General features: G+C 40.2%; 2 protein-coding genes across 6 annotated transcripts in view; both read right to left on the bottom strand.

The window, feature by feature from the left end:
• LOC137634164 (anoctamin-5-like) overlaps window positions 1-21,381 on the bottom strand; it is a 500,953-nt gene that overhangs the window by 77,147 nt on the left and 402,425 nt on the right. The window lies entirely within an intron of this gene.
• LOC137634165 (anoctamin-5-like) overlaps window positions 3,201-21,381 on the bottom strand; it is a 68,415-nt gene continuing 50,234 nt past the window's right edge. Inside the window, exon 4 of the mRNA XM_068366423.1 lies at window positions 3,201-3,367. Within this exon, the coding sequence (XP_068222524.1) occupies window positions 3,227-3,367 (141 nt within the window). The 3' untranslated portion in view covers window positions 3,201-3,226. The remainder of the gene's footprint in view (window positions 3,368-21,381) is intronic.

The raw sequence follows: 21,381 nt of genomic DNA, 5'->3' as shown, positions 1-21,381 counted from the left end.
GTAAATTTAGAACACAGATCATTTACATTATTTTTTGACTCTGGTAGTCCACGTAATATCATGGATTTGAGGACACATCATTTGTTGTTTTCGAACTTTCCGATAGAAAAGTACGGAGTGAGACTCTCGGGTATAGGAAATAATGAATCAAATGTAACAGGCGTAACTCATGTTCAGTTCAAGGTCGGTAAGCGCACGTTTGCCGATACCTTTGTTGTTGTACAAAACATTGATATGTATCCAGCTGTAATTATAGGATACCCATCTATGGGCAATCAAAACATTATCTTAGCCCCTGCCAAGCACGGCGTGTATATCAAAGGAAAATTCTATAAGTCTTCTAATACCTTAAAATCAGTTTTGGATAAAAAGGAGACGACAAATGTAACCGTAACGTACGTTGAAGAACCAATAACTTGTCTCACTAATAAAGAAATATGCGCGACCCAGCAGAATTCTCGTTCACCTGTAATATCATCTTGCACGCAATCTATCAAGCCAAAACGTACCTTCGAATTTAATAGTGCAAGTAAAGAAAACATTACCGGGATCTGAAATATTAATCCTTTCCGACACTTTGAAACTAACGGATTGTCTGTCACACAAGCTATTTATACAGTAAGCTCACATCAACAATGTAATATTGAAGTCTGTAATCATTTAAATACCACTTTAGTAATTCACAAAAATCAACATATCTTGGATGCCAAAAGACAGTCTACTGCTAGAAACCTGAGCAACTATACTAGTTAAAGCTACGTCCTTTCCAATGCATAACAAAAATAGCCAATCAACATTTATAACTTAACACTTGAGTCCCAGGATTCTTAGCCTTTGGAAATGGTCACCGTCATTCCTGAACATGAGATGTTGTCCAGGAACCAAAAGACAAGCAGTTTCATTGATAAATCTTTGAACCACTGACAAAACTAAGAAATTCTTTGCATCAAGATGGACAGGATAAGGAAAATATGACAAATTTGGAATTTGTATTTTTCCTAACCACACAAACCTGTACCTTTTAATTAGGGAATATACTTTCAGCAAAGCTGATAGCCAAAAGACTTTTAGCGAGGTGTAACTACCTCACCGCAAGTTAGCAGGGTGTACGGGGGTAGCTGGCTACCCCAATGACACGCACACCTGTGTTCTACCATCAATTTTACTTGCAGGCAGGACTTACCGGGGGGAAAGGTGATGGCGGTCAATATGTATAAAGAGCTGCAGGTTTGTATGGTCAGGTAAAACACAAATTTCTTCCAAATTTGTCATTTGTTCCAACACCAGAATACAAACTTTATGCTCTTCGGGAAGACTTACCCTTCAAGTCAATAGAATTCTGAAACAATTGGCTGGTTTCTGACCAGGGGTTTTCCCGTACGTGCCCCCTACATAACAGGGAGAAACCCTGACACCTCGCTAAATTCCAGGCAAAACACTGTTAGCGACCTGAGCAATTGGTGTGATTGTGTGCCTAGTCTAGGTAAGAATTCTCAAACGTAGGAATCTTTTAATCAACCAGACGTTAACCAATCCCAACTCGCCAAAGGGTATGGGGTTGCAACAAGTACTATACAAATCTTGTACCAGGTTAAGCAATTGAAACTATTTTACCTGCGGACAGTGAGGCCAGCTTGCAGAGTAATGTAGGTGCTGTTCCCCAAAAGAGGGGAAGATGATAGAAAGAAAAAGTCCGTTATTCTTATCCTTCATCCCAGACTTTATCCCGGGTAACTCTGCCCTCCGCCACCTGCTACTTGTCTATCAAGGAACCTGAGGTGTTTGAACCTTTTATTGTGGAACCACCACAGGGCCAATAGAGATTGTCTCCATGTTCCTGTGGGTCACATCTTGCAGGAAGTTGGAGGTGAAGGTCGTTTGACACTTCCCCATACCCGCTTGTAGGACTGAACTTGCAAGTATCATGATGCCCACAGCAATTTAAATGATGTAATTGAACAGTTTTATTGAATCTATAACATATCAATTCAAAAGAGAAAGTTTTGGTCTAAGGGAATGTTACGATTTGCTACGCCATCCACATGGCTTATTTCATGATGAGGAGAGATATATAATCCACACTACCATCTCAGCACATTAGGGATAAACAGTTGCATAGAGGCATGTACTTTAGCAAGAGGAAGAATATGAGGATCCAAACTTCTATCGCTGCCTTGCAATTTAGTTGTCTAAAAAGAGTGGCTATAGATGTGGGAAAGCAAGGGTTTCACAGCAGGTCTGAAGTATATCAAGAATTTGAGGCTCAGTGAGAGGATTTCGAATCTGGGATGTGCAGTGTCTTGTCAGAAATCTTACTGAATGGTTCATTAGAATCACAAGCTACCACTTCAAATTAAGCTAGGGTTTAAAACTGGACAGGCTGGCCCTGTCAAGGATTTATTGGTCTGAGCTTTCACAAAAGAGGCTAACAGCATTAAAAGTGTTGAAAGCTTAACTATTTAAACTTAATTTGTTAGGCCTGTAGCAAATTCAAAGGCTGGAGTGGCATTACTATCACTCCCTCTATAATCAACTAGCCTAGTGTTCTCAGGATTCCCCTTTGAGCAAGAAGATAGCTTTCGTTCACTTTGAATTTTCATCTAATCAGCTACCAAGAAACATTATCCCCAGCACTAGACAAATATAATGCAAATCATGATCAACCAAACAATTTCTTTTCACAGCAATGCAGCAATTGCTAAAATATCCAAAAAGACATACCTTTAAACCACTAAAAATAATAAAAACAAACAAAAACACTGAGAATCTGAAGTGCACGTCTTCATTGAACCAATTCAACATAGAGAGTGAATAAGCAATAAGAACTTCGACAGTACATTATTGTTGTTGACATTGATAGGACTCATTACCCTACTAGTGGCATTGGTATACTGGAACGAAAGCAATCTGAAAATTTTCACATTTTTAAGGGGTAACGCCGACATACTAAGCTTACCAGAGACAAAAGCAATAAACATCAAAGGGAGGTTCATAAAAATAATTTGCATGCAAGCAAATATTTTAGCACATCTGCAGGAAACAAGGAGGAGGTAAAGTTGCACTACAACAGGTCTTTCCTTGTAAAATATGATGAACAAAACTCTGTACAGGTATTACCAAACTTGGGAATTAAAAAATTTATCAAAACTACATGTACTACATAAAATAGTTACTGCTTTTCTTCATCACTCATAAGTAAGAAAAGAAAAAAAACGGGCAAGATGACTTACTGCTCAACTCTTGACCGAGAAAACCCAGTAGAGAAATAGCTAGGTTCCTTTGGAATAAGCTTCTCATTATACATGAATGGATCCTTAATTCCGAAGAATGAGTAAATATCACGTTTCTTCAGCTCAGTATCGTCTTTCTGTAATTGCAGATGGGGGCAAAACAAAAAGGAAATATAAGGACACTGAACAAAATACAATATATTTTATAATTTTGGGAATACTATACTGTAACCATATAAATTCTTTTAATGGAAAATTTAAATATACAGTATTGAAAAACAAATTAAAAAATTAATATACAGTGCACCATATAAACACAAAAGGCATAAAGAGAGGAACATATCTTTGATAAATTTAAATATAATTGATATGCTAATTCCAAATTAAAAAAAACACAGAACACGAAGTTAATCAGGAGAGTTTGATGTTAATCAAAAGATGTTACTGTCATGGAAATTTTCATGGGAACAAGTAGTAGTGTCAAGAAAAATATATAAATCCATGTACAGTTGGACACAGGAGTTCCTGGCACTCCTCGCCCTGATGAAGTGCACCCTGTCACACCATCACTAAGCGGAGAGTTCCCATATGTAGCCCTGCCGGCCACTGATGCCATCTCTCCCTGTTTGGTTACTCGCCGCACAATAAGGGTGTGCAGTCTCAAAGCATGACGTGCCAGAAATTCCTGTGACCAACTGTACATATCCTTAATATATCACCTACAAAGTTTTAAAAGTTTTCATGTGAAAGGAGTAAATTTCCAGTATTTTACTTAAGGCGCACTACAAATTTTACTAAATTACAATAAGACGAAGTGAGGCAGTTTTAGAAGTCCTTATTTATCAGAGATGAGTCTGTATAATGACTAGTTTGACAAGATGTATCACATCTAATGTCTGATAGTAAATTGAATTGAATTTTTGTTTTTTTTATTTTCAAATGTAATACCAAAGACTTCAACACAAAAATTGACTGTAGCCTAAGTAATTCAAACCACTGTTACTTAAAAGTACTCATATAAAACAAGAAATGTAAATATAAAAACATTACAGCCAATGCTGAAAATCTTGCAAGACAATGAAACCATGTCCTGCATAGTTGTTAGACATTAAAAATCAATATAAACTGCATGCACAAACAATATCAAAAGAATTTAAAAGATTTGAACAGGTCACCACTGGAGTATGGTTTATCAAATGAAAGTTACTGTAGTTGTGTGGTTCAGGTGATAATGAAAAGCTCTTCTGTAAGATACATCAGTTAACAATAGAATTTATAATTGCACTGAAATACATAAAAAAAACTACCCTGTGGGCAAAGAAAATTTAGCTATTGTGACTCCTTTTAAAGGAAATGGTATTTCTGCATTATCTTCCTACTATGGTAAAAAAAAAAATATTCTCTTCACCGTCTCCGTTCTCTGGATTTATACTCTCCTGATGTCTACAGTGCTTCTCTTGATGCTTTGTTTAATAAAGACTTTTACCATATAGCTAAAAAAACTACCCGTTTTCTTTCCTTTCAACAGGCTTAGACCTAATAAACTAGAGAATCTGGGGGTTAATGGCAATAACCTCAGTGTTGGTATGGCATTGATCCTTTAACTTTTCAATTCTTAAGTCTAAATACAGTATATCACCATCCTCTTGATATTAGTCAGGAGAGGAGGGGGTATGTACTCTAACACCTGGCGGGTAGAAAAGTTCTTTAAAAAAAAACCCAATGTTCATAGTTCTGACTCATACACTGATAGGAAAAGTATGGTAAAAAAACAATAAAATTTGTCCACACCTGAGACTCCCCTCAGGCTAGTATTACAGTATACAAGTCACCAAACAAAGCCAAGCCAGTTATAACTTGAGCCTCTAGATTGTGTTCCCAAATGCAACCATACTTTCACATTACTGTACGCACTTTTATAGGTTACCTAAGACCATATATTTTCAAACGAAAAAAATAATACTACACTAAAGAATGCTTAATAAATATTACATTCTCTGCAGCTACTATCACACATGAAGCCAGGCACTCTTGATAAAAGATAAAGCTTGGCAAAAACAGACTTGGTATGCCAATGAGAGACTGCTGCTAAGGAAAGAATCCTAAAGAAATTAAAGCAAGGTAAACTCTAGACTTCAAGTCTTTCCTCTGATTTGGATCCAATTATCTGTGAGCCTCTATGACTAAACTTTCAACAAGAAAGGAGAGAGCATTTTTGGAGAGAAAATATTTTGAAATCTCAACATCAATGAAAAATTAGGAACCTTTCCCTTATCATTTCAAGTCTGTCAAAATAGCACTCACCTCACTCTTGACAAAGAAATTATTCTCTGATTTAACTAATTTAACAGGCAAAGTTGGTTCTGTATCACTGGAATACAAAGTGTGTGTAAATTTAATATAATACAATGTTACAATTCTAATTAAGATAATATTGGAAAACTTTCATCTTGAGCAACCCACTGGAATAAATATTTCTTAAGATACTGACCCCTAGCAGCCTCATTGTCATAGATAGATGCAATACAGTGGTGTTAAAGAAATACGAATGAATAGGAAAACCATAGTACTTTGTCAAAGACTGCATCACTTTTATTACTGTCAAAACAAGAGATTCAAGGAACCATGCGATATACCACACCATTAATATGGGAATAAAAAAGTTGCTGTGTGCTTACCTCAATAAGCTGAAGGATATTAGGATCCAGGCTATCTGCTGTTTTCTATATCTGACTCTGATGGTCATAAAGAGCAAACCAGATCCCTGAATAATTCTAACTAATTTTGAATGAGGTACACACCTAAGATATGCTCCCCGATGAAACTTGAATGATGACAATGACAATGAATTAGCTGTCCAGTAGACAATGAAAAAGGCTACAATATTTACATAACAGCCAATATTAGCTGCCCCCATAGGGTTAGATTGAATGTTATCAAAGTACAAACTTCAACTAAAGTATCACAAACACAATAGAACAAAGTAACACTTGTAGACATACGGATCGCAAAATGCAAAATGGAAGATAACATGGGGAGATGCTACCTAATGTGCATCATTCTCTTGGGTGATGCTGCACTCCGTGGACCAATCAGCAACAAGGGCACATATCATCTGTCAGCCAATAGTGTATGGTGTTCAATTTTGTGCAAGCAACATGGACAATATACTGTACGAGGTGTCTGCACAGCATTAGCAGATGCAAGCCGAGCGTATTTTCAATCACGCTATTATTCAACCACGGTTTCTGCGATTTTTTTTTTACAACATATTTTATACTAGTTTTTATATTTTTATTGTTTTTTTTTTAATTTGCTGATAGAAAACTATTATTTTATTGTTAAAATTATCAAAATATTGAGACAATTTGGCTGTTAATGGCAATAACCTAAGCTTAGGTTATTCTCATTAACAGCCAAATTGTCTTAATATTTTACTAGAGGCCTAAGCCTTTGGGAAGGCAAGAAAAAGGAAATTTTAGATTTTAGGGTAGCTTACACATCAATATTAAACCAAGCTTTGAGAGAGAAGCACTATGGACATTAACAAGAGTTTTGCAGTGATAATACACAAGTCATCCTTTTTCTGGTTTCAAGTGTCATTCAGCAATAGCCTACTGGTTGATCCCCATACAACTGCAATTAATAGCTTTTCTACCACTCAAATTTTACTAACAAGGACTGCCCTTTTCCCTTCCTCTAGAACCTCCACTGATATTCTAGTCAAACTGAAGGAACATATAACAGTTTTTAATCCTATACAGTAACCTTCTCATAATAACTTATATACTGTATGCTTAAAGTAACCTTGGTCTAAGAATCATCAATATAAAATATGGCAATGTTAAATGTAAAAATTGGCTAGGTTTTTCCTACTATTTTCCCTAATCATGTTATGAAATAATTTTACATCTATGGATGGCACCAACAGACATCCAAAATAATCTTTCTTTCATTAATGATAAAAAACCTAAAACATTAACACTGTGATGATGAAACCAGAAAAGTTTAAGCTTTTTCTAGCTCAATCCTTTGACAGCATTTATTGCTTACAATATTTCAAAATCTCAATCTTTTTCCTTTTACTTTCACACACTAATTTCTCTGCAAAAAAAAAAAAATAAATAAATAATACTACATTCCCAACTATAGTGCAATTATGCCTTTAATCATAGTTTACCAAAAAGTACCTTAATTTTTTCCAAAGCAATACTACTGTCATACTTTTCCCGAGAACAAGGTTTGTGATAACAGCATTAAGGTTATTATTTGTGAGTGTATTGTACAGTTTATCATTTTCTATCTCAAAACTCTCTCCAATGTACTGCATAGATGTTCAATAATGTTCACTCTTTGGTTATCTCTTCTAGATAATTGAAGATATCAGACCAAATAGAATTCTTTTCCTTCCACTTTCATTAGCTCTTCTATTTCCTTATAATTTTAAACTGCGTAAAATGCATTTACCTGTCAAAAGCACCAGAGAAGAATGATAAAAAATATCCTTAAATAGCTTGGAATAATCAGCTGTGATCCTGCTTCTGTACAACATTCTTAACACACTTGCAATACAGATACAATAGTACTAGCACCTCTATGAATCCTTTGCATTGCATACACTTGCAATATTTTCCATTAACTGCGAAAAATACCTGAAGAAAATTCTGGCACATATTTCCATTATTTGACAGGCACCCATAATGCAGTACAGTATGCATTCCCATTATTAATCAATCGCTATAATTTTCAAGACTACTCAGATCCATAAGAGCACTTGTCTCTTCCAGCACAGTAGCCTACTGCTAAATCAAATCAATTTACAGTTTCCCGCTTAAAAGTTGCTAAACTCTTTTCCTTCTTTACCAATGGAAATGTAGGGGTTATAATTAGGGAGACTGAACTGTAAAGCTCTAAGCTCACATTATGGTACTCAATACAGTAAATATATTAGGGCACTAAATTAATTTTCTGACCCATTTTTATTGCCATCTCAGACCTATAATATATCCCCCTTTTCTTCCCCTACAATATGTCACTAATAAAAAAAATCTATGTACATTTGAATTCATGGAATTTTGTACACCTCGCAGCAAGCTAAGAAGACATCTGGCATTTCCAAATTGTAGTTCCCAATTTCCCTTTTTGTAACAGAAGTGAAGTTTGGTAAATGGCATACTAAAGTTGATTAAGTAAAATCATTTTATGGAAAAGGTACTGTGTACCACTGTAAGATAGGAAGTACAAAGTTATGAAATTAAAAAACCCTCATATAATGCTATGGCTACACTGTGAAACTGTCAGATCTCTTAGCTTGCCATAATATGTACCAAAATTCATAAAGCCAATTGTACTAATCTGGAAAGATAGATCAACATCAGTTAATATGTTGATTATACAGTATATCTCTTGGTAAAGATAACTATAACTATATGTAGTGAAAAGAACACAGATCCTATGTATAAATGTACAGTAGCCAAGTTTTAATTCTATCAAATAACAAATAGTTTATGTATTTCACGATGGAATTTATCACAGCATGCAATTTTTCTTTTATTTATGTCTACATAAAAAAAATGATAAATTAATATTCAACCATGCATTTCTCATTCAAACATGCAAATACATACTAAAAAGAATGGGGTCAAAGATATTTTAAATCCAAATATTTAAAATTCAGATACAGGTGAAAAAGATAAAGTACATATAGAATACCACCTGTCAGTGATCACGTAGGATGCCACATTCAGAAAATTCGGACATTCCAAATGTAGAACACGACTCATCACCTATTTAATAAATCTTCTAAATTTACACGAGAGCTTAAAATATACAGCATAAAAATCAAATGATCAATAGAAAATGACCAAACTAAATTAAACAGGTTCTCCTCTTATCTTTAATAAATGGATGTACCGGTAAAGAACTTATGTATGCTGCTAAACTCTGAAATATTAAAAAAAAACTCCTACCTTATCCATTATCAGTAAATTTTGTTATGGATATGTAAAAGAAATTAAGTCTTATAGAATATACAGATAATGAAAATAGATAAAAAAAATTCTACCTTTCTTACCAGAATTTTTTTTAGAAGCTAATAGTTTGCAGGAAATAGAAAGGCTGAACCTGGTGGGATGATAAATACAGAGAAACCACATCACAAACTTTAAACAGAAGGACCTGCCATCAAACCAAAATTAATTATTCTTACCACGTCTTACTAATAGATGGGCCTTACCTAAAACTATTCAAAACTTTCATTTACAAGATTGAAATTAATGCGAAGGATTCAAAAGCTATACTCACAAATAAAAAAAGGAAAAACTTAGAATAGATGGACTTTCTGCTCAAGTTGCCTTATGGAAACAGCATTTGGATTTACATACTGTATACCCAAATCAACAGATAAACAAAATCCAAAAATTTCTTTAAAGAAAAAAAATATTTCAAACAAGCTAAAGCTTTCCATCGACATCTTTATAAATTTCTCTAGCTTTGCAAGGCCTTACATGCTGGTAATTTAGCTTGAAAATACTTAGATTCCTAGTTATGAATATTTTGAAATTTCGAAGACAACCAGCTATCAATTCAAATTTGGATGTAATAAAACCAAAAATTTCACTGAATATCACCTGGGAAAGACTATAGTGCCTTTTGGATTAAGCTCTACCAACCAATACAAGCAAGCTTTCCAGACTGTCCAGGATGAACTATGTTCATTTTAATTAGAAAACTGATAGTTTGTTGCCTTGTCACTCAGATTTTCCAATAAGTCACGTTGTGACAATAGTAGTTATACCTGGATGTATACTGACCAGTTCAAATTGACATCAGACTTGAATAGTTTCAGATTATTATCCTTTTAATTTTGGTTCTGTGACAGTAGTGCCTCACCAGGAAATTGTTACACTGCAAATTGTAAATATGTTACATTATTTTTCAGTCCTGTACACAAGTATTACTGAATAAGTTCCAACACTCCTGCACATATGAAGGCTAATTTTTTTACTTAGCTTATCCAGATTATCCACTTCTCCCATCAAGAATATTTAGTTCTGGGCTTCATTTTGTATGAGACTTCAAAATAATTGTTAAGTTTCTTATAGCCCCAAACCTAAATACTTTGTATATCTAAATTGCTTGTGGTACTTTTTAAGACATTTCTGACATTGAAAAAGGGATTTTGACGAAGGAAAAATCTATTTCTGGGGAGAGACCTGTGGCGCCCGGTGAAAAGAGTCCTTCTTGTATATCTTTTCTGATAAAACCTTCCAATTATACCAGAGAAAGATAAAAGCATGGAATGCTGAGGTTACAACCCTCGCGCGAGCACCTTTTGGGTGTCGTGTATAAAGCAAAGGCGCGTGAAATCCACTATTCACAGGTTGTCTTCCATTTAGTTAATTTCTTCGTCAAAGGGATGGGCCGATACAAAGGCCCTAGCCAACCCCCAGCGCCACACCACCCACGCCACGACGCGAGCGCCATCTGAACAACATCCTTCTGTATTGGCCATGATGGCTTGGAAAGGAAAGGGTGGGATCGTGTAAAATAAAGGGGAAGGGTTTCACCGGGCGCCGCAGGTCTCTCCCCAGAAATAGATTTTTCCTTCGTCAAAATCCCTTTTCTGGGTCGACCTGTGGCGCCCGGTGAAAATGTACCAGAGAATGCCTTCCAAGCCCAACAATAACTACTAATTTAATAAGGGGAGAGAAACAACACCATGTAAAGAAAATCATATATAATTAAGGTAAGTAGGCATAAAACATAAACTAGCCACAGGGCATAGTGAGAGTAAGGTTAAACAAACATGATAACAGGGAAGCCTCCGAGTATCAGAGGAAAACATGCAACAAAACTGACATGGCTAAGAATATCCCAACCTTATAACAACGGAAAACAATAATAGTTACAATCATATTAACCTAATATGTAATAAACTTAGGGCTAACGAACCACCAAGGAAGCGGCGTCGTGGTGCGAGTGGCGGGTAGGAGGGAGAAGAGAAGAGATGGATGAAAGGAAGAACAAAAGATCAATGGGGAGAGATAAGGCTCCCAGCTGCAACCGTTGGGTATTTAAGAGCCTGTAAGTTCTTTAGATAGTGGCGTTTGAAGACCATAGGAGATTTCCAACCCGTGTACTTCTTAAGGTCATCAAAGTCCATATTCTGGAAATAGTTGATGGAGGTAGCTACCGACCGGATATCATGAGCATGGGGAAATGATCCCGGATTGGCTTGTTTAATGAAGTATAGGATCTGTTGCCTAATGCCACGTATGGAAATGGTACCTCCTTGTTCTCTGATAAACAAGGGGCCAGACGATCGGGTAGCAGTCCTGGCTAAAAAGGCCCTGAGAGTGGTGACCGGACATAGAGAAGTATCTTGGAGAAGAGGAATAATCTTCCAAGGGGACCACCTATTTTGGGGGTCCTCGTTCTTAGCTAGGAACGCCCTGTCTGGTGAAAGAAGTACCTCACCTGAAGGGAGGAAATCCATGTTCTCTGAGTTTCCTGAGAGAGCTGCTAGTTCTGAGATTCTGGAACCCGAGGCCAAAGCTGTTAGAAATAAAGTCTTCCTAAGAAGAGTGATATAAGAGCAGGATTCGTTGTCCGTGTCAGAGGCCAGTTTGAGGACATCATTTAGAGACCAAGAGACCTTTTGAGGACGAACCGAAGGTCGAAGCCTAGCACATGCTTTTGGAATAGATGAGAAATAAGACTCCGCCAGGTTAATGTTAAACCCAACCAGGAAGACTTTCTTCAGAGCTGACTTAATGGTGGTTATAGTGCTAGCTGCTAGGCCTTTGTCAAATATGGACCTAAAGAAGGAGATGGCTAAATTAGGAGTCATAACCGAATGGTCTGAAGTCCTTAAGAAATCCGCTAGTTTCTTAACCGCCGAATCATATTGGCGAATCGTTGAGTCCCTTTTGTCTGATTCTATAAAGTTGGCGAATCGTTGAGTCCCTTTTGTCTGATTCTATAAAGAGGACATTATCTGGGTCGATGTTTGTGTCCCTACGCGCCGCAAACTTCATGAAATCCACAAAGTTAGGGTTTTGGCTATCCTTGAGGAATCTGACACAGTCCGAGTTTGGACCACCTGGGTCAGTTTGGGGAATGGGATCCGGAAGGGACGGAGTTTCAACTCGAGGAGGAGAGGAAACCAACTGCTCTTTGGCCAGTGAGGTGCCACTAAAGCTACTGCCCCGTTGAAGGAGCGGAGTTTGTGCAAGACTTTCAGTAGAAGATTCACTGGAGGGAATAAGTAGATCTTCTGCCAATGGTTCCAATCCAGGGTTAATGCGTCCATGGCATAAGCCTGAGGGTCCAGGTTCGGTGTCACATAACATGGGAGTTTGTGATTGAGTCGGGTCGCGAATAGATCTACCTGGAGACCTGGAACCAGCCTGAGTATCCACTGGAAGGAGTGCATGTCCAGGGACCACTCCGATTCCAGTGGGCTCGTCCTGGATAATGAGTCTGCTATCACATTCTGGACTCCTGCTAGGTGAGTTGCTGACAGGAACCAGTCTTTGTCGGCTGCCAAGGTGAAGATAGTGACCAGGATCTGATTCAGGTTGGGTGATTTGGACCCCCCCCTGTTGAGGCAGTGGACTACGGCCGTGCTGTCTGAGACTACTCTGATGTGGGTCGACCTCGGAGGGGAGATTCTCTTCAGGGTCAAGAACACCGCCATGGCTTCGAGAACATTGATATGGAACTGTCTCATGGCGGGTGACCAAGAGCCCTGAAACATCTGATGTTGGGAGTAACCCCCCCAACCACTCAGAGACGCGTCGGTATGAATTGTCACTTGTGGAGAGGGGAACTGTAGAGGAACCGACTTGGAGAGGTTCCTCCGATCGGACCATGGTTGTAGTCTCATTTTCAAGACAGAGGGGATCTTCGAGGTCTTGTCTCTTAAAGGTATTGTCGCCCTCTTTCTCCAAACTCGATTGATGTCTTTGAGTTTGGCTTTTAATAGGAGATCGGTCAGTGAGGCAAACTGGAGAAGGCCGAGGATTCGTTCTAAAGCTCTTCTGGACACCTGTCTGTGTTTGAGAAAGTTCCTGACCTTGGAAGCTATCTCCCTCACCTTCTTGGGAGGAAGGGAGAGCTTGTGCTTTGAGAGGTCCCAACGGATGCCTAACCATTCGAAGTGGCTTGATGGCTGTAGGCGGGACTTCCGGAGGTTGACTTGGAAGCCCAGTTTGGCGAGAAAATGGAGTACCTTCGACGTAGCTCTGTTGCATTCCTGGTGCGACTGGGCCCAAATGAGCCAATCCTCCAGATAGGCGACGATTTGTATCCCTTGGTGTCTGAGTTGCTCGAGCACCGTCTCCCCCAGTTTCGTGAATACCCTGGGGGCAATGCTGAGACCGAAGGGCATGACTTTGAATGCGAAGGCTCTCTTGCCGAGACGGAAGCCTAGGTAAGGAGAGAAGTTTCGAGCTACTGGGACATGATAATAGGCGTCGGTAAGATCGATAGAGGTGGTGACGGCCCCACGGGGAAGTAAGGTCCGTACCTGAGAGATAGTCAGCATACGGAACTTGTCGCAAAGGATGTAAGAGTTGAGCTTCGACAAGTCCAGAACTACCCTCAACGCCGACGAGTCTTTCTTCGGGACTGTAAACAGGCGGCCTTGGAATTTCAGGGATCGAACCCGCTTGATTGCTCTCTTCTTGAGTAACTCCGCGGTGTACTCTTCCAGGATGGGAGTGGGTCTCTGGAAGAAGGTCACCGGTGGAGGAGGGGATCCCTGTGACCATTTCCAACCCAAGCCCCTTGATATTATGCTGTGAGCCCATGGACTGAAGGTCCAATGGTCCCGGAAGTGATAAAGTCTCCGTCCTACCGGCATCACATCATTGGGAGGGAGTGAACTTAGGGCCCCTCCCTCCACGGGAACCCCTTGCTCTAGGCCCGCCGCGTTGGCGGAACTGTCCTCTACCTCTGAAACTCCCTCTTTGGTATCCACGAAAGGAACCGGAGGATTCGTAGGCAGGGTTGTATGCAGGTGAGGGCATCCAAGAGGGGTTGGGCTGTGTACCAGGGGGAGCAGCGAGGTAGACTACCTGCTGAGGAGGCGCCTGTTGTCGAGAAGTCGAGGCCGCGGAAGACTGTGGGGACGAGGTACCCCGGGCCGCCTTGTAAGGACTAAACCTCTGCTTCTTCTTGAAGAACGTGTGTCTCTGGGGTTCGAACCTCTTTTTGGCTGAGAGACCCCACCTTACCTGCAAATTCTGGTTTGCCCTCGCTGCGTCCTGAAGAACCTTATCCACCTCGGTCTGAGGGAAGAGGGTCTTACCCCAGCAGGAGGACGCTATCAGTCTGTTCGGCTCATGCCTGATGGTGGCCTCCGACAGAACGAACTTCCTGCAACTAACCCGAGCTGACCAGAAGTCATGGAGGTCTATTTGGTAGGATAGCAGCTGGTTCTTTGTGGCGACTCTGAACAGCGTTTCCTCTGGGTAAAGAGATGCTAGGGACTCCATGGAGGTGATGGATTGGAGGGACCTAGCAAGTCTAGTACGGGTCTCGAACTCAGTTTTGAGAAGACTCTCTATTAATCTGGGAAGCTTCTCAGAGAAAAGAGTAGAGGCACAGTCTGGGTCTAGTTTCCCCACCGTGAAGGTAGAAGCCGCAGCATCCCAGGCTGCCGAGGTACCCGGAATAAGCAAAGAGGTGGGGTCCGTCTCCTTGAGAGCCGGCATGGAAGAGCCTTCCTTGATGGCCTGTATAGTCAGCTCTGTGACTTTGTCTATGAGCGGCAAAGAGATGGAGGCCGCTGTCGTAAAAATAGTGTAGGCACCTTTGTGTGGGGTGGGCTTGGAGTTAATACACCCCCACTCTGATAGTGTTCTGGCCCAGATAGCCTGGGCCTGCTCTTTTGGAAATATGACCGTTTCCTTCGGTACCTTGTCCATACGGACCAATGCATGTTCCTTTAACCGTACAAAACCATTGAACGGGAATGCTAGGCCCGGGGGATAGAACTCCAGGTCCTCTAGAGGGCGGGTGCCTATGCCCTCCAGAGTTAGGGAACCATCTACGAATGGAGCATGCAAGGCAAACCGCCAAGGATTGTTTCTATCGAAGGGCGGCAGCTTCGATGCGTCTGGAGCAGAAGGGGGAGGAAACTGAGTTCCGGCGCGGATCAGAGTAGCCATCATATCCTTAATCTCTGTTATTGCACCAGAGTGATGTTGAACTTGATCTCTGACCAATCCTTTGATCAGTTGGATGGGGAGGAGATCAGCCCAGGGTACCTGAAAGCCATCCGTTGGTTTTTTCTTGGATTTGGTAGACTTAGGCTTCTTAGGAGTAGTGGTTTTACGAGGAGCAATATGAATATCAGGAGCTGTCGAGGGTCCGGGGACCGGTGACGTTGATACTGGCAAAGCTGAAGTCTTATAAGTTCGAAGTGGCTTCACCTTGGGTCGTACGGAGGCAGAGGGATCCCGAGGAGAAGCCTTAGAGTTATCAAAACCTAGAAAGGAAGAGGTAGGAGAGGGAGTAGGAGAGAAAAGGGTTTCCACCAACTCGGCACCACTTACCTGCTCGTCCCTGGGTTCTACGTCTATATCCAGACCCGCCATGTCCATCGGTACGAGGGGTTCGTCCTCCACGGAAATGGTAGCCCTGACTTCTTCAATTGAGGGGGCAGCAAGGTCAGGGGAGACTGCAGCAGTAGTCGAGCCTGGGAAGAGGCGGGAGGCCATGTCCCCATCGAGGAGATAGGGTGCGCCAGACGGGGCATTCCTGCCGAAGCCCGACACCCACGGACGAAGAGTAGCCCTTGCTGAACGAAGAGAGACATCATCGGCCTGTAAGATTTGCAGTGATTAGTGATGGAGGAGGGGGTTTGCCCTCCAAAATATACTGTGTATATCATATTCATGTCTATATTAGTGTCTGCCAACGAGAAATAAGGAACAAAGGGAAAACCCACTTACATCATCGTTCAGTAGAATTGACGACAGCTCGTAACAGAGCGAGCACAAATCCGGGAACCAGACCGGGTATTGGGCCTGTCCCGGTTCCTGGATAAAGGGAATGGAGCAGTGTGCATGAGACCGGCAGAGGTCATGCCCAACGGGGTCGCTGAACGAGGCAGGGCATCCTTCAGCAGTACAACGGGCCTTCTGTAAAAGATAGGAGACATGAGTCTGGTGTTTCTTGAAACTCTGATAAGGGGATAAAAAACCTATTATTTTAGAGTTCCGGCACTCACTGAATTCCCTAAGCACCAATATTGCATTGACCAAACAACCGAATATTACCTTTAAGTTGATACCGCCCCATACCATTGTTGGCACTTTAATATTCAATTGTTTGTATATTTGTAATGCACCTAATGTCTGTTAATGACATAAGGATAATTAACTTAAAGCAATCCGCCGACCTCCAAGGGTCGGGGAAGCAGTGACATGCCCTTAAAATAAATATAAACACCAGCCTTAGCTAAAGGCAAGGCAAATATAAGTGTGAAGTGTATGGGCGACCTCCGGTGAAGCCGGAGCTCCGGTGAGGCCGGAGCGTAATGAAATGTCCTGAATAAAGGAGCCTTAGATAAAGGCAAGGCAAATATAAGTGTGAAGTGTATGGGCGACCTCCGGTGACGCCGGAGGATAATGAGATGCCCTGAATAATTCAATTGTGGCTAATAATTCAATTGTGAAAGATAAAAAGCTAAGCCGCAGCTAAAGTCTAAAGCTTAGATCATAGTAAAGCGTATTTACGATCTCCGGTGAGGCCGGAGGGAGAAGGAAGGTCCTGAATAATTATTGTGAATAACAAACACAGTTGTAATAACAAAGGCTATTGTGGATATGGCCATGGCCTGAGACCGGAGTAAGGGCCACCGGAGGGTCGTATCTAAACAATATGAAGCCCGTCCCATGTAGTAAACAATTTATAAATATAACAATAGAACGAAAGTCATTGAGAATCCCTCATGGCGGAGTAGAACTCAAGGCGGAGTGGAAAACGTTCATAACTACTCCCGAGCCGTAACGAGGAGAGGACGAAACACGGACCAAAATAACGCTAACAATTGAAAAGTCACGAAAAATAAATAACTCGTAAGTTATCATCCACCCAGAGGGGGAGAGGTGAGGGAGGGAGAACCCGTTGAACGCACAAAACGGAAAACGGGAAATCCGCTCCCCCACCGGAGCTAAGAAAGAAAACGAGAGAAAGGGGTAACTCGTGACTGCGAACAGAAAACGGGGACCCCAAGCTCTCGCTCTCTTAAACACAAAAACAGGACTAAAAAACACACAACACTATTATAAACGTATAAAATAAACCTGTACATCCATATAACACTACGATCGAAGAATAGCATCTGCTAAAACTTAAAATAAATAGCACAGTCGAGTGACGAACGCCTCGGAGGGGCGGGTACTAAACAAATACAAAGCTAGATCGCTATCTTGTTCGTAGGCTGGACTTGCTAGCAAAAAGTACCATGAGCATAAATACACAAAAAAAAAATAACGGTTCTAAAGGCATAAGGCCAGGGACTTGACCAAGAACCTAAGTGACAGAGTACTAAACGGGCAGACAAAGATGAATTCCCAAACAAGTGAACAAACAATGGCCGCCATGAAAGGCCAGACGGGAATAATAAAACAGACTATACTGGATATAAAACAAAAGCCCGGTACAATAAAAAACTGTCAAAACAAACTATGGTACTTAACATTGGAATGTGTGAAGATGGAGCTTCGGACATGACAAAATAAATCCACGATTGATAAAAAAGACCGAGAGCACCACAAAACAATTCAACACTTTAGATTCCAAAAAGAAGGATGTCGTTCAGATGGCGCTCGCGTCGTGGCGTGGGTGGTGTGGCGCTGGGGGTTGGCTAGGGATCTTTGTATCGGCCCATCCCTTTGACGAAGGAATTAACTAAATGGAAGACAACCTGTGAATAGTGGATTTCACGCGCCTTTGCTTTATACACGACACCCAAAAGGTGCTCGCGCGAGGGTTGTAACCTCAGCATTCCATGCTTTTATCTTTCTCTGGTATAATTGGAAGGTTTTATCAGAAAAGATATACAAGAAGGACTCTTTTCACCGGGCGCCACAGGTCGACCCAGAAATAACATTTATCACCATAGCACCTATGTGGTATTCAACAAAAATCATAAAACTGATATTGGCAGAAATTCCAGTAATACTGTAATGTAGTAGTCAACTCTTGACTTCTTACTTTTTCATTTTTCTTTTTACTTTGGGCTGGCCTCCAAGACCTATTATACTATATTGTACCATTGACTTTTAAACAAAAAAACAAAAAATTATCTTGATTCAAATACAATCCCATATCCTCAAGAGGATAAGTGCTTAGGATGCTTTTTTTTAGCAGTACAAATATACAGAAAGCAGTGGTTCCAAACTTACAACCTTAGAGAACTACTTTCAAGGAGTGATTTTTCATGAACTAAATCTTTAAAACATTAATATCTTCAGTCTTTCAGATGTCAAATGGGAGCTTGTTATCTAGTCTTGGGGATACAAATGCCAAAGCTCTAGACCCCACAGCAGACACACATCTTATCTCCAATGACTTGAAACTATCTGTAACTCTTCTCGTGTAGACAATATTTACTGACTACACAATATGTAACATTTCTCATAGGTATTTTGGATGTCTGGTTCTGATAACTTGTGTTATCTTGAACTATATTCTAGCTTTAATAGGCAGCCAGCACATTTCAATTTGTGTAGGAGTAATCATTTCTTGGGGTGGGACACCTTTTATCAGTCTTGCTCCTCTGTTTATCATGTTTTGTAATTTCTTAAATTTCACTTAGGGTAGATTCTAGTTGATGGAGTTACATTAGTCAATCATGGTAACAGCACAGTTAATCACAAGTTTCTTTACAGAATATTCTTCCAGACACTTCATAATAAAAAATCAATGTTTTTAGATTAATATCCCACAATTCGTACATTGAGTACTAAACGACAAATTACAATCAAGAGATATACCTACGTCACAAACTCTTCTAGATACTGGGACTAGGTAGTTTTTAATATCAATTTGGATGTCACCCATGTTTCTTAAGCTGTTTTTTTTTTCCTACCATCATAAACTTTTATTTCTACTTTGTAATAATTGTTTCATTCATCCATTCCCTAACACTGGTAAGAAAATGCTTAAAATTTTAGTGGCATTATCAATGGATTAGTAAAAAATTTCATCATCTACAAATTGTTTAACCTTCACTTCATATGTCTGTAGTACTTTTTGCAAGACCTATATTATAGATATAAAATAAGATTGGGCCTAGTACACTTCCCTGCGATAACCCTGAATGAGAGCCAATTCATACACAGTAGTTTCTGTCAACCACTAAAAACTTCTATATACTCAAAAGCTTGATTTTCAATACCAATGAACTGTGAATCATTAAATAGCAGTTCATGCACAATATTATCAAAAGCATCCCTAAGATTGAGTAAAACAAAGTTACCATATTAATTTTGTTCTCATATCATTTCAAGCACATAATTTACAAGAGTATATAGCTGTCTCTATAGAATATTACTGTCTGTATGCTGACTGGTTGTCTGCCAATGCTTCAATATTTTGCAAGTAACTACAGTAGTTGATCAAGAATTACATATTCTAGCACTTTTGAAATAAACCCTATTGGACTTATAATTTTGCAACTGTTCATATTTACATATCACAGCAGACCTTACTATGACTTACCTTCAACCCATCAATACCCTAAACCTTACCCCCAATAAATGATACCCTACCATTTATTCTATTAGCCCTGCCAAGTGCTGGTAGGAGTTTGAGAGTTAATGGGGTCTAGCTCTAAACACTCTAAAGTTTTGGATGAATTTCAATTAAATTTTTGTGGAGTGAACTATGCACCAAGATAATCTCTGCATTTTGAGGTGGTCTATCTGATCCAGAGTGTGGATCCAGGTTATTTAGAAATCTTTGTAACTATGCCTAGATTGTGAAATCTATCAAACTAAAGCAAAGATGGCATTGAAAACTATCATGTGTGCAATAAAAAACTCTCGACCTCTTATTTCATAAGAAAATCATGCCTAGGCAGTAATATTTCTTAATCATAATGGTAGGTATGCACATCTCAAGTGCCCACTAAGACTGAGTTTCTTATCAAAATCATATTTCAAACAAAAAAATTATACTTTTTAATTCTACACCAGGTTTCTCCATCATTCAACCAAGTATTAAGTTCTAAAGTTCAAAACCAGAGTCAATATCACCAACTCCTTAACCATCACAAAGATTAGCAAGGAATACCAATTGCATATATAGTCCATATCTACAAACCAAGTCTCTCAAAATATTGCATGCAGCAAGAATAAAACAATTGTCTATTTATCATCCACATATTTGGTATAAGAACTTTCTAGCAATTCAAAATATGGTTTATCGGTCGTTAAGATCGACAGAGGTGGTGACGGTCCCACGGGGAAGTAAGGTCCGTACCTGAGAGATAGTCGTTTGATTGCTTTTTCTTGAGTAACCCTGTGGTGTACTCTTTCAGGACGGGAGTGGATTTCTGGGAGAAGGTCACTGGCGGAGGAGGAGGACCTTGAGGCCATTTTCATCTCAAACCGTTAGAGACTATGCTATGATCCCACAGACCGAGTCCAATGGTCACGAAAGTGGTAAAGTCTTCCCTCTACCGGGACCACCGCGTTGTGAGGGAGTGAATCTAGGTCCTTCCCTTCTCCGAGCCCCCTTTTTCCTAGGTCCGCTTTGATGTCGGGACTGTCTTCTACTCCTGTAGCTTCCTCTCTGGTGTCCATGAAAGGAGCCTGAGGGTTCGGATCTAGGGCTGTATGCAGGCAAAACATCCCAACGGAGTTGGGCTGTGTACCTGGGGAATCAGTGAGGTAGACCACCTGATGATGGGGAGTCAGATACAAAAGCGTCGAACCAGAGGAAGGCTGTGATGACGAGTGGGAAACCGACTATCGATTCCTGTCTGATAGAGGTCTCAGACAGAACGTACTTCCCACAACTGACCCGATCAGACCAACAAACGTGTAGGTCGAACTGGAAGGGCAGAGCCTGGAATTATCGTGCCACTGCGCCCCGGAAGGAGCGCAGTCGGTGTAAAAGTTTTTAGAAG

The sequence above is a fragment of the Palaemon carinicauda genome, chromosome 44, assembly GCF_036898095.1.
Source record: "Palaemon carinicauda isolate YSFRI2023 chromosome 44, ASM3689809v2, whole genome shotgun sequence".
Taxonomy (NCBI): Eukaryota; Metazoa; Arthropoda; class Malacostraca; order Decapoda; family Palaemonidae; genus Palaemon; species Palaemon carinicauda.
Note: the sequence above shows the minus strand (reverse complement) of the source record. Positions and strands in the feature narration are given on the sequence as shown.